This window comes from Salmo salar, chromosome ssa14, assembly GCF_905237065.1.
Source record: "Salmo salar chromosome ssa14, Ssal_v3.1, whole genome shotgun sequence".
NCBI classification, from domain to species: Eukaryota; Metazoa; Chordata; class Actinopteri; order Salmoniformes; family Salmonidae; genus Salmo; species Salmo salar.
The window spans coordinates 8,809,023-8,823,479 of record NC_059455.1 but is presented as its reverse complement, the minus strand read 5'-3'; the positions used below and the strand labels follow the sequence as shown (position 1 = coordinate 8,823,479).

Below are 14,457 nucleotides of genomic sequence, written 5' to 3'. Positions count from 1 at the left end.
ATTCTGCTCTAGCCAACTCTGTTGTCATTATCATACCTAAAGGCTGGTTTTTAGTCCATCTATTGACATGTTGTTGCAGTGATATCATGGAAATTATATTTACAAACTTGGTTGTTGTCGTTAGAAAAAGTATAAACGCAAAATTGACATCATGAGCATTATATTGTCACGTGATAGTGAATTACATTCTATCCTTCGTATAAATGAGAAAACATGGAGGAGGAAGCTGCCTTTCTCCTGAGAAGAGATTAATATTGGTTTGTTTGATTTCTCATAGATGACCTAGTCTGGAATTAGATTGACTAGATAGCCAGCTCAGCTAAAGTCAGTTTAATTACAGGTTGAATTAAGCTGGCTACCAATTGCTAACCAGGATTTTTTATTTTTTTAAATCGTTGGAGTCTTCCCTCTCAAAGGCAAAGAGACAAGGGTGCTCCATAACTAAACTTAACATCTGCGCTACAAAAAAATACAGTCGTCTATAATATTAAATGTATGTATATTCTGTATGCTAACGCAAGCCAGCTAGCTGTTAATCAGGCGTTTGGAATTTGTTGTCATGGTTATGTAGCGCCAGTGGCTCTATTGACTCGTGATAATGGACACTGTGGCAGGGTCAAAGTAGAACAGTTTTCATCATAGTGACGATCTACAGACAGTCAGCCTGAGTATAAATGAAATGTAGTTTTGACCAGCAATACTTGCCGCATTCTAAATGTCTAGAGACAAGCCTTAACATGGATACTGTTAGCCACTAGCTAGACGTCTTCACTGGGCCCAAAAACCCAGCCTACCATTAATAACTACAAAGGCTTCTCTCGCTAAGCCTTACGCTTTCTTTTGGATCCCAACGCTGCCACAAAACTTTCTCAACGACCCTTTGCCCTGCTTGCCCTCTTGTAGCCTTTGAGGTTCAATAAGGAAAACGTCAAAGAAGAACTGTAGAGAGTAAGTACACACACACACACACACACACACACACACACACACACACACACACACACACACACACACACACACACACACACACACACACACACACACACACACACCTCTCTCAAACCTTTCACTCCACTCCAAGACAAAAGCCCTGACCAGAATAACAAAACACTATGACATCTTTAGTAATCGTGAGGTGAACGATAAAACGTGTTGAATTAATAGCTTAAAACTATACAGATTGGCCCATCAACCAACTAAGGTGCTGCCCTCATTTTAAACCTCCTCCTAAAAAGCCAGAGAACGAGGATCCACCAGGGATATAAAATGGAGAGCATAAATTTATAACGGCAAGGGCAAAATGAATGTCTTGGAACTCCTCTCGGCCTTAAACGGGAGGCAGATAGCACAGCTCAATACTGCTGAAATTGATCAAAAGTGGATGAAAACCATCCAGAATTGGTGTCGACTCAGTTACAACTCAAGTCCAGTGATCTAAATTCAATTGATTCATAGAGAATTCAAGAACTGAATTGACAGGAATTCAAACCGAACCAACCCCAACTCTGACATAACATAAATAAACCTTAGAAAGTGTCAAACTGTCAATTTTGTGTGATGAATTGGCACAGCATGGTCCCGAATGGCTGGATGTGATGATAACATCATATGTCCATCCCTTGAACAGACTCAGTGAGTGACCCCTGACCTTGGTACTGTGTGTGTGTGCATGTGTGTGTGTGTGCGCCTGAGCAGCGGCCATCTTGAAAATTAACCCCCTGAGCAGCCATTTAGTCTAGTCTCCATCCTCCCACTTTGCCCACCTCACTTAGCCGTAGTGGACAGCATAGGCTGCTCCGTGTACCAGTGAGTCCCCGGGTCGGGCATACTGCCACCCAGTGGCAGCGCGATAAACTGCGGGCATGTATTTCCGCCCCCGCCGACTACGCCACACCCCACTCCAACTGGGTACGGGTGATGCCCGTGCTGGCCGCTCATGCCACTGTCCGTCCGTCCAATGTGAATCTCGTCCTCTTCGCCCTCGCCTGTGGTCTTGCGGTAAACGGGGTTGTCAAAGTTCATACTCTTGGTAGAGTTTACACGATAGTTCCGCCAAACCAGGTAGACGCCAGTGCAGAGCAGACCGAAGACCACTGTGGCAACAATAGGAACTGCATGCATTTAACACACAGTGGCAGGGGGAAGAGATGGGGGGGGACACGGGGAAGATGGAGGAGTGTTAATGTTGTCGGACCATGAGCATCGTGAGATGACAGGCACAAAGCGGAAGTATAGCAAATCAAGACATGCGGGTGGACAGAGGGGGAGGGGACGGAGTGAACTGGCCTTGTGCTGGGGATATCTGTGCTAGGCTTGGTGGATCAATTGACATTAACATCATCAGGGAATAATCTTATAACTTCGAAGAGCATGGTTTGTAGGCAGGTAGCCATATAGTTGTCACAGAACTTTTGGAGGCAACTAGGGTATGTGTACCCAAGACCCCAAGCCAAGCCAGATGGGAAATTTCTGAGAGATCTTGGCAAAACTGAGCTTGAGGCAGTATTCATGAAAAATAGTGGGTATTTGGACTTTTGGGCAGTGAAGTACGGTTTGTAACAGAGAAAATGCAACTGTCCAGCACGCTTCCAGCAAGCTCATAAAACTGAAAATTTACTATAATCTTTTGGTGTTGTATATTTTACTAGTACATTTAAGTATTGAGAGAGAAGTGTGTCTGGAAGCTAACATTACTTAATTTGCTACTTCAATATAATATTTATATTGAGTATTACTACAGCCCGCAGGTTAGCTTTAAGTGTAAATGAAATACACTTATATATGAGCTGGATTCAAAAAGGAGTTGCAGATTATCTTCAGTCAAAAGGTGACATCATTTCATAATTTCAAAACCTTCCATAGCATCATAATACTATTACTTTTGCATGCAACTTTATTACCGTATAAGGGTATCCTGTCCTGTCTGAGTCCCTTTATGCAGATGAGAGGCGTTGCCAGGTGAAGGGGGGCAACCCAAAAATTGCTGGGTTATTTAGGCTGATTGGCTAATTCCCTGCTAACCTGTGTGCCCATCACCCTTGTCATTAGAAGGGCAGGAGAGACTGGCATTTCCCATATGCCTTCAATATGCCCTCAGCGCCCTACATGTAAAACCTCAGCTCCACATTAATTATGATAAAACACCCCAGAAAAGAAGAGTAGCATAGGGTTGTGTTCATTACGGCGAGCAATGTAAAACGTTTTGCAGCGTAAAACGAAAATGAGCGTTTCTTATTGGACAAATCCATGTACTCCCCCACTGTTTCAGTCAGTATTATTCCATTTGGAATGGGTGTTTTCTGACTGCCTGCAATAATATATCCAAACAAACTCGCCTGCCACCATGGTTGTTTTGGTTGGAACGTACCCAACACACAATAAATGGATATGCAGTGGCAGAATGTCAAGACACAGACACACAATGGTTTCTGAGTGGCCATGTCTCTAGGCATGGTCCCTCTGGTCCAAACTGAACCAGGATCAGTGGATAGTGTAGACAATAGACTAAATATAGCAAGCTTGGGTTCAAATACTATTTGAAAAATGTTTAACTACTTTTATCTATGCATGATTGAACATACCTGGCTTAATGGACCCTCCATCTGGCACTCTAGGCAGGCTAGGGCAAACACTCAAAATATTTGAAAGATTTCAAATACTATTTGAACCCAGGCCTAGTAGGGAGTAGACTAAATATAGCCGGTCAGACAGGAGAAGCAGCCCCTGTGGGGTACAGAGAGAGGACATGTACTTACCTATAGGGATGACTACTCCCAGAACGGCCACTGTCAGGTTCTCCCCCAGGAGAAAATGCTCACTTCCAGCTACAGAGGAGGAGGCATGGAGGCAAGAGAAAGAGAGAGGGACATAGGAGTGACAGAGCGAGAGAGGGACATAGGAGAGAGAGGGGGACAAAGGAGAGAGAGAGAGAGGGAGAGAGAGCGGAGTGGGGGAGACAGATGGTGAAAAAAGAGTAAGGATGACAAAGGAGAGGGAGAGAGGGAGAGAGAGAGAGAGAGAGGAGAGAGAGAGAGAGAGAGAGAGAGAGAGAGAGAGAGAAACAGATAGGGTGTCAGAGAAGAAAATAAAAGTGGGAGAGAGAGAGAGCGTGGTTAGCCCTGCTATTAGGTGTGTGTGCGTTTGGAACAGGGTTTCCATTAGGAAAATGTGGCACCAGACGACGTGACCGGGAAGATTGTAATTTACCGGCCATTTGAGAAATTTACCGAACCCATATGGATTGGGTTTGTAACCCATTAGGGTGTCCACCCACGGTGCTCAGGAATCCCATTTCGATTATGGTAATTCATCTTAACAGAACATGCAACTCCCTGTAATGAAATAGCCAATAAAACGTCAGTTTCTAACATTTGCCAAAATGCAATTCGCAGGAAAACACCACTCTAAACAGCGCACCTGATGAGAGCGGTTCCATATGTGAGAGAGATGAAAATCTCTGTTAGAAACTTAGAAAGAGGGGAATCTAAAGATGCAACAACTAGGAAATAGGAGAGAAATGGTAACAGGGAAGTACATTGAAATACATTTGTCAAAATTGTATAATTATTCCTGTCTATACAGAAATAAATAAATACTTAACTAGAAAGCATCTTAGCCACAGGATCGTTAGCGTCTTAATTTTTTTGTTGCTGTGGATTGTTTCAAATCACAAGCTCGTAGGCCTATGCCTAGTTGGGAGGCCCGCAAATTTGGGCAGCGCACGTGGCAATAGGCCTAGCTGATTATTAAGTTGCAGCTGTCAGTGAAAAGCATCTAAAACGTGTGAATTGGATGTGTATTGAGTATGATTTGAAATGTTGAGACAAGAAGAAGGGGATGGGTGTGTGGCGAAGATACAGGCAAGTCTCTCTACAGAATGGCTCAGTTGTCTCCCACAAATTCTTGCACATTCATTGTTTCATTGTGTGAATTGTTTACCCTTTGATTGCTTCTTTTTGAACAATTCCCCATTACATGTGTCACCAGTAGTACATTTACTGTTAATCCCCGTCATTTGGTTACATTCATTTCTGTTACAGTCAGATTTCACAACGTGCTACACTTGTGAGAAACAAGTTTTGGTTCATTTCATAACCAAGTGTTCCATGTGACCAATGAGCATGTGTCTGGTTTCTCTGTCCTGATAATGTTGAGGGAGCTGGTGCGCCTGAGCAGGAATAGAAGTACCAAGCCTGTTGTGCGGAAATGTAGGAAGAGGTGAAATTCACCACGTCCCTCACTAATAAGCTGAGCTTCTAAGTCATTTTTTCTTCACCTCACACAGTAAGTCAGCAAAGTCTGTTTTAATAACATCCATTGCAAATTATAATATATTAAAACTATAGTTCCCCAGAGTAGGCTATTGAATTTTCTTTGAACAATCTCCGCCTCAATAGTCACCAATCCTCGGTGTGAAAGAGCAATGGAAGTTATAGGCCTACTGCTGCATTGGCCTATAGGCTGTGAGTTCCATGCGCTCGTTTCTTTAGCTGCCAATGGATCACGGCGTATCAATGTTTCCATATGGCAGAGGCTGGAGATCTCAAATTAGTTGAATTTTTACTTTTAGATTGGTATCAATTTAATTCAGATTTTTACAATTAACCACATGACAATGATTTTGAGAAACGAAAATGCGCATATGAAAATCATAAACGGCACGCAGATCGGTAGCAATGGTAGGATAATTGTAAGCTTCCCGGAGCTTGAAATTCACGTGCCGCCAATGAAGTCTTAATAAAATAATTGCCTCCACGTTTCTATGGTCGGATTTTGGCAATAAGCAACTTTGAAGCAAGGTAAGACATCATCATAATATGAATGATATATAACATATCATTTCAAACAATTAAGTATGTTTTCAGAACGCATACTGTCTCCAGCTCAAATTGTAAAGCGGTGGGTGACTCGCTGATAGCCTGTCGCCCGCACTTGAATGGTGAATGGGAGGCGAGCTTCAATTACCAGTTCAGAAATAAAAAATAGTAGCTCTTTTTAATTGTGCACCAAAACTGTTTTTAACAGGCGATTGCATTTAGAATTGTTGCGCAACGAATGGGCTTATAAAAGCACGTGTTGAGGAGCTGCAGGAGAAATCCTGCGTGTGTGATTGTTGTGTTGAATAAATACGATACATGACAACTAACGAAAATACACACACAGGCCAATTGAATTATAAAAAAGTTACACAAATTAACCTATAGACCGATAAGCATAAAGATCAAACGTATTTCCATCGAATTAATAAAAAACATTATTTTGCATTGGGCAACAATTTTTTTTTCTTCGGCTTTTGCCAGCTAACAGAAACCCTGGTTTGGAAATGAAGCAGTATTTGGCAGGAGACAAAGAGGTGGTGGACAAGGCTACGCTTTATCAGATAACACTCTGGCTGTGCCCAAAATGACACCCTATTCCCTATATAGTGCGCTATATGCCCTGGTTAAAAGTAGTGCATACAGGGAATAGAGTGCTATTTGCACCCATAATGTCCAGGATGGTTTCTGAAATATGATCATGTAAAATTCAGGTGAACTGATCATTTTATCGCTGTAAACTGCTGAAAATCACACTTCCATGCTAATGGCTGTAGGTAATTACTTCAAATAATGTCCCCCTCTCCCTCACTGTCCTAACTAGTTCCAAATCTGACAGGAGGGCTAGAACATCAACAGGTCTACAAAGAGCTTAAATATTATATATTGCGATCTTGCTCAAGAACTGTAGGTAATTACTACAAATTCATGTCAATTAAACATAGTACACACAGATACATATCTGGTACACACACAGACATAGACAGACCTGTTACACACACACACACACACACATTACAGTGGTGAGAGAGGTTGCTGTCCTCCTTGATGACATTGGTGTCCCCAGACCCTACTGTGGTGTGATCCAAACGCCGGCCATCTTTCTCCTTCACCTCTGCCCCAGGTTTGGCGATGAGGAGGGGTTCTGGGGTGCTGGAGGGGGCGGGGGTGAGGTGGCGGACCCTGGCATCTGCCTGGGACAACCCAGAAATAGAATGGGAGTCCTCTTTGTCCTCCTCGATACTTGCCGTGATAATGGCTACCGAGCCGGTGGGGAATGGCGGCGGTGTGGCAATAGTCTCATTTGCTAAAAGAACAGGGAAATACAATTAGTTACAGTACATCCTTGTATGTATGCCATATCAACTATATGTAGCTGTTTTACAAGATTAGAACAGTAAGACTTTCATAATAGAGTTTTACTCAATCAAACCTCCTGGCATCCGCCAAACCCACATTTCTCTGTCGGACTGCCAGACGGTGAAGCGTTATTCATCACTCCAGAGAACGTGTTCCCACTGCTCCAAAGTCCAATGGCGGTGAGCTTTACACCACACCAGCCTACGCTTGCCATTGCACATGTTGATCTTAGTCTTGTGTGCGGCTGCACGGCCATGGAAACCCATTTCATGAAGCTTCCGACAAATAGTTATTGTTGCTGACGTTGCTTCCGAGGCAGTTTGGAACTCGGTAGTGAGTGTTGCAGCCGAGGACAGCCAATTTTTTACGCGCAACGTGCTTCAGCACTCTGTGAGCTTGTGTGGCCTACCACTTCACGGCTGAGCTGTTGTTGCTCCCAGACGTTTCGAATTTAAAATAACAGCACTTAACAGCTGACCGGGGCAGATCGAGCAGGGCAGAAATTTGACGAACTGACTTATTGGAAAAGTGGCATCCTATGACGGTGCCATGTTGAAAGTCAATGTCTGTCTATGGAGATTGCATGGCTGCGTGCTCGATTTTATACAACTGTCAGCAACGGGTGTGGCTGAAATAGCCGAATCCACTAATTTGAGTATGTCCACATACTATTGTATTTGAATTTGAAGCGAGCCATATTGCTGTATGGGGCTGAATGGCACCAAAAAAATCGCTAAGGATTATAGAGAAAATGACTGTAACTATCAAAGGATCATGGTCGATGTAGTAATTTTTATCCTGCCTGAGAGACATGTGCAAAGAGCGTGCATGAGGGCGAGCCTCCTCGTAGCCTGCCGCCCTGTGATTGGTCTGTCAGCATGTGGTTCTGTGTTACGACAAATGTAGTAGTCAGAATGGATCAATATTTAATTAAATATCTCCTTTTGTAGCCAACGTAAAAATAATTCACAGTGGGGATCGAACTCGATCATAATAAACCAAAATGGGCGTCTAAAAATACATTTTCGCCGTTCTGGTGATCGTAATTTACATAGGCTTTCTAGGGCAGACCAGGGCTTTTGGCACTGATAGGTTGCTACGCAGTAGCCGACCAGCAGAGGTCGTGACTTCTCACTCCAGATCGGATACCGGGGGTCTGCAAATCACACACATCAGTGGAAGCTGGTGTCACTTTGAAATGGAGGACAGGCTCATGGTAAAGGTTGGAATGAATGGATGGTACCAAATAAGCTCATCCCCCTTTTTCTCCCTCCACTAATAGCCACCCACTGACACACACTCTCACCTGGCACACAGCCCCGCATGTCGGGCCCCAGGTCCTGTCCTGTAGGGCAGGCGCAGGTGTACTTGGGGGAGTGCTCTGTGATCTGGGGGGCTTTGAGACACAGGTACTCACAGCCACCGTTGGCCTCACTGCCCAAGTTACAGCTGTCTGGGCCTTAGAGAGGGAAACACACAGTCAGAGACAGAAATACAAAAGGCTGTGTTTACACAGGCACCCCATTCTGATCTTTTGCCCAATTATTGACAAAAGAGCTGATCTGATTGGTCCAAAAAGATCAGAATTGGGCTGCCTGTGTAAACGCAGCCAGAGACACACAGTCAGAGACTCAGACGCATTGGGGTAAGGAGAGTCTCTCTAGCTTAACTTTGATAGATAGGTAAGCTAATAACCAACGTGCCAGGGGAGATCTGAGGAATGCCTTGCTAGTCGGCCTATGCATTGCTTGCTCTTTGGGGTTTTAAGCTGGGTATCTGTAAATCACTTTGTGGCTGCTGATGTAAAAAGGGACTTATAAAATACATTTGAATGATTGATAATCCAGGCGAACTGTTCACTTATTCATATTATAAAAACATGAAACCACATAGTAGTTTCTGGTGTAACGGCACTGTTAAGATACACATGGCACTTTGATCTCCGTAACTACTAGCTTCTTAACTTAATAATGTGATGGGTCGGTTACATGAGACCAGGGATCAATCTGTGAAGACCAGGTGGAACTAGTGTAGTTTGTGTGTTACATGGCATTTAAGTCAGTTAGCGGACGCTCTTATCCAGAGCAACTTACAGGAGCAATTAGGGTTAAGTGTCTTGCTCAAGGGGACATCGACAGAGTCGGCTCAGGGATTCGAACCAGCAACCTTTCGGGTTACTGGCCCAACGCTCTTAACCGCCAGGCTTCCTGCCGCTGTTGTGTGTGTATGTGTGTGTCTCAAAGGATCACAGAGGAAGAATGACTCACACCTTGTGTACTCAGGTAAGGACATGTGTACAGTCATAGGGAGAAGTGTACTGGGAACATTGCATAACACACACACTAAGGACACAGATAAACAACAAGCTCTTTCTTGTTCTTTCTCTCTCTCTCACACACACACACACACACACACACACACAACAGAGAAAACAAGTTATTTTTTGTTCTCTTACTTGCTCTCTCAAACACACACACCACACACCTTGGGGCTGTCGGAGTGGGTGGAAGACCACTATGTCGTGGGGGTCGTTGAGGTGCTCGGCCAGTGTGCTGACATCTTGGCCGGTTAGCCTGTTAGCGCTGTACACCGCCTCCCTCTCCCTGTCTGTCCAGTAGATACGGTCCTGACAGGGGGAAGAGAGATGCAAAGAGGGAATAAGAAAGAGAAAAAAGGAGGAGAGGGAAGGAGAGAGGGATAAAGAGTAAGAGGAGGTGGATAGATAAGAGGCAGGAGAAAGGGAGGAGAGGCAATGAATGCACAATCACTTTGTACGTCAATTAGCATCGTGTGTAAGTATCTGTAAAAAGAATGCGGTAGACAGACAGCAGTTCGTAGTCTCTCTCGCCTGATTTATAAAAGGCTGAGCTAGCTAGTACAATACTTTTAGTGCGGCTAGCAAGAGTAAGGACTTTTGGAACATGTTGTTGTAAAAACACATTTGATTGTTAGACAAACAGAACGACAGACAGACAATGACTTCTCAAGCGATGTTATGTGAATTAGCGGTAATTTTACAGTTAAAACTGTCTAGCTATCGCCCTCTCTGCAGAAATCCTTGCAAAGATCTCATCAGTGCTACTGTAAAGGGTGAGCATTCCAATCCACTGCTTCTCCGTTGGGAGGTTTAACAAACTCTTGACTGCAACCAGACTTCACCTTGTGGTTGTTTATTTCCTTATATCCTGTCTGTTCACCGGAACGTTCCCCTAACGTTATCAGCCTTTGGAAGATGCTGTGCGGAGGGGAGCTGGCATCGTTCCACGGTTGCTGTGGAAACCATGGGCTTAATCCCAATTAGAGTGCGGCGGCGAGACAGCACATTCTGTGGTACAGAAGTGTGTATAGGGGGAATGTGCGTGAGAGTGTGTCTGCATGTGCGTGTGTGTTACAATCCACTTAATAAAACTGAAGTAGAGCATGTTTAACAAAAAGCTAACATTGTCAAACAAGGTCAGTTAGAGTAGAAAGACATTTCCTCTTCTCACAAAATGGACAATAAAGAATGTATTATTAGCCACCTTCCTGCAGTAGCTCGTTCTTATTGGTCTTACATTTGTAGCAGCTTTCAATAAGAACATATTTTCCCTTTTAGCTACTTACTGTACCAATGCAATAGAGGATTTGCACTTTTAAAAGTAGAGCTCTACCGTGGATTAAATTGTGCTGTAAAAAGCTCCGTTCAATCCACCAGCAGAGTTAGGAGCAGAGAGTTAGGAGTGAGTCTCTTCAGGAATTTGCACAGGCAGCAGGGTATAATGTCATTACCACAGTGGAATAAGGCAGTGGGGTAAATGTCATTACCACAGTGGAATAAGGCAGCGGGGTATATGTCATTACCACAGTGGAATAAGGCAGCGGGGTATATGTCATTACCACAGTGGAATAAGGCAGTGGGGTATATGTCATTACCACAGTGGAATAAGGCAGTGGGGTATATGTCATTACCACAGTGGAATAAGGCAGCGGGGTATATGTCATTACCACAGTGGAATAAGGCAGCGGGTAAATGTCATTACCACAGTGGAATAAGGCAGCGGGGTATATGTCATTACCACAGTGGAATAAGGCAGCGGGGTAAATGTCATTACCACAGTGGAATAAGGCAGTAGGGTATATGTCATTACCACAGTGGAATAAGGCAGTGGGGTAAATGTCATTATCACAGTGGAATAAGGCAGTGGGGTATATGTCATTACCACAGTGGAATAAGGCAGTGGGGTATATGTCATTACCACAGTGGAATAAGGCAGCCGGGTATATGTCATTACCACAGTGGAATAAGGCAGCGGGTAAATGTCATTATCACAGTGGAATAAGGCAGCGGGGTATATGTCATTACCACAGTGGAATAAGGCAGCGGGTAAATGTCATTACCACAGTGGAATAAGGCAGCAGGGTATATGTCATTACCACAGTGGAATAAGGCAGCCGGGTATATGTCATTACCACAGTGGAATAAGGCAGCGGGGTAAATGTCATTACCACAGTGGAATAAGGCAGTGGGGTATATGTCATTAACCACATTGGCTAAACAGGCTGTGACAGTCCCAATGAGATGAAACTGATACACACTTGGAAGTAGGGCTGTAACGGTGATTGTGTTACCGCCACATCGGTGGTCACGAGTCATGACTGCTGTCAAATTCCACGTGACCGTTGAGTCACGGTAACTACTCCAAAACTGCGCTCTGTAAATGGATGCCGCTGATGGCCGTTAATAGCCTGACTTGCTAACGGCCCTCAAGTCGCAAATGGCCTGGTACGCCACAGTCTTTTTTTTGTTACCATTCTAAATCACTCTGACATCAATGCAAATGGTTTCGAAAATCAAATCAAACACATGATTGAATTTGAGTAATCTGAATGATGAGGATAAATGATGGGAGTTAAGAGGTCCCGTTCCAAATTAAAACATTTCATGGTCGTTGTGGATCTTGTTTCAAAGTCAAAGCCGAACGCATTTTGGATGCAAAGCTAATAATTAGCTGGTTGATAAGCTGAAATCAGGTTAGTAAGATCTGAGGTTGGAGCAAAAACCTTCAGGAGGGTAGCTCTCCGGGAACAGGGCATCATCACCTGTGGCGTAGCGAGAGCCAGTTCCTCAAATAGCTGGTCAATGCGTGGAATGAAATACGTTCTCTTATAAGCCCAGGAATTGCGCAACATTTCTATATGCAATCACGTGTGAAAAAAATACGCTTTGATTGCCTCTATTCAAAAGAGGAGGATCCCAGCTATATTGCTAGGCTACTATATTTATTTCTCAACTTGGCATATGAGCACATGGCTATTCAAGAGCATACGGATTACATGTCCCATTTGATAATGGCCCATTATTATCAATGGTAAAATCGAAACAAATTCCACACATATTATTTTGTATATGTAAAGACAAGATTCAATTGAGAATAGTCTGATAGTTGAAAATAGTATCGCTTGTGAATGAGAGACTGATGCTCAAACGTGTGCAGTCTACTGAGGCAATAAACAGAGCCCATACATTTTGTTGTTGACTTTTTCAAATTAGTTGCATCATGTAGCCCATATATGTTTTGATTTAAAATACATGCTAAGGTTTGTATCACAACTAAAGTAGCCAAATAACTCTATATTAAGCATATAGGACCTGTTTCAAATGATCACTTTTTATAACCACTCAACACAGAACAGCTGCTCAATGTGCGCAACCACTCAGAAATCCTTTGGGGAAAAAATATCCTTTATTTAATTCACCTATGTTCAAATTGTATTCTTCTTACTATAAAATAATGGCATGGGAGTTATAAGCAAATCTTGTCTGCTAAATGAACTAGCCTACAGCCTAGGCTATGCCAGTGGCAAGGCATGTAGCCAGATCAGTAACACAAGGCCAACTCCAGAATATGCTATTCTGCTCTTCTGAAATATATTTTCTTCATATCATGTTTCTTAAGACCTGCCTAAAATAAATCATGGATTTTTTGTGATGGCTTTATTATTGTGATGGTGTTTATTAAATGGATATATGTCACGTCCTGACCAGTAAAAGGGGTTGTTTGTTATTGTAGTGCGGTCAGGGCGTGGCAAGGGGTGTTTGTTTAGTGTGTTTCAGGGTATTTGGTTTATGTTCTTTGTTTTCTATTTCTATGTGGGTTTTCTAGTTTTTCTATATCTATGTTAGTTTTGGGAACGACCTCCAATTAGAGGCAGCTGGTTGTCGTTGCCTCTAATTGGAGGCCATATTTAAGTGGGTTAATTTTCTCTTGTGTTTGTGGGTGGTTGTTTCCGTGTATAGTCTGAGCACCTTACAGGACTGTTTTCGTCGTTTGTTTTGTGTAAGTGGTTTGTTTGGTTTTTCTTCAATAAAAGGAAGATGAGCATTCACATACCCGCTGCGTTTTGGTCCACTCCATACGACGAACTTTATGACAATATAGTAACTTTTTAAAATGGTCCCTCAACTGGCGGCCCGCAGGATTTTATTTAACCCCCCAAGATTTCAGCAAATTTTTTGTAATCAATAATTTTCTGTATTTTTTATTGTTGGACATAAAAACCCCAGCATATCAGCTCCAAGTGATTTTAATTTTGGAAATCTGTTCCAAAGTATTCCCACACATAATATGCGTGGGAATACCAGATAGGCTAGTTGAGAACTTGTTCTCAACTAGCCTACCTGGTTAAATAAAGGTGAAATAAATAAAGTAAAATAAAATACTGAACAAAATATGCAACATGCAACAATTTAAAAAATGTTACGGAGGTACAGTTATTTTTTTTAAATGGTATTGAAAATCATATCGGCGGTATTTCAGAATACCGCGGTATACGGTATAAACAGTATATTGCCCATGCCTAGCGTCCACCTACGGTGCTCAAAATGAAAGTGCATATGAAATCAGTCAATTGAAATAAACAAACTAGGCCCTTATCGATGGATTTCACATGACTGGGCAGGGGCGCAGTCATGGATGGGCCTGAGAGGGCATAGGCCCACCCACTGGGGAGCTAGGCCCAGCCAATCAGAATTAGTTTTTCTCCACAAAAAGGCTTTATTAGAGACAGAAATACTCCTTAGTTTCATCAGCTGTCCGGGTGGCTGGTGAAGAAGCCGGATGTGAAGGTCCTGGGCTGGCGCGTTTACACGTGGTCTGCGGTTGTGAGGCCGGTTGGACGTACTGCTAAATTCTCTGAAGCGACGTTGGAGGCAGCTTATGGTAGAGAAATGAACATAACATTCTCTGGCAACAACTCTTGGTGGACATTCCTGCAGTCAGCATGCCAATTGCACACTCCCTCA

The 14,457-nt window shown here is 43.2% G+C and overlaps 1 protein-coding gene across 3 annotated transcripts in view; it reads right to left on the bottom strand.

Annotated features, from left to right (window-relative positions):
• Window positions 1-14,457, bottom strand: part of LOC106568715 (low-density lipoprotein receptor-related protein 8) — a 171,220-nt gene that overhangs the window by 1,907 nt on the left and 154,856 nt on the right. For 2 of the 3 annotated variants that reach the window (XM_014139291.2, XM_014139295.2), the window contains 5 exons: window positions 9,660-9,801; window positions 8,482-8,634; window positions 6,835-7,122; window positions 3,756-3,824; window positions 1-2,111 (listed from right to left, as the gene is read on the bottom strand). The exon at window positions 1-2,111 is cut by the window's left edge and continues 1,907 nt beyond it. In XM_014139291.2, the coding sequence (XP_013994766.1) occupies window positions 1,765-2,111; window positions 3,756-3,824; window positions 6,835-7,122; window positions 8,482-8,634; window positions 9,660-9,801 (999 nt within the window). In that variant the 3' untranslated portion in view covers window positions 1-1,764. The remainder of the gene's footprint in view (window positions 2,112-3,755; window positions 3,825-6,834; window positions 7,123-8,481; window positions 8,635-9,659; window positions 9,802-14,457) is intronic. The other variant, XM_014139293.2, reaches the window with a different exon arrangement.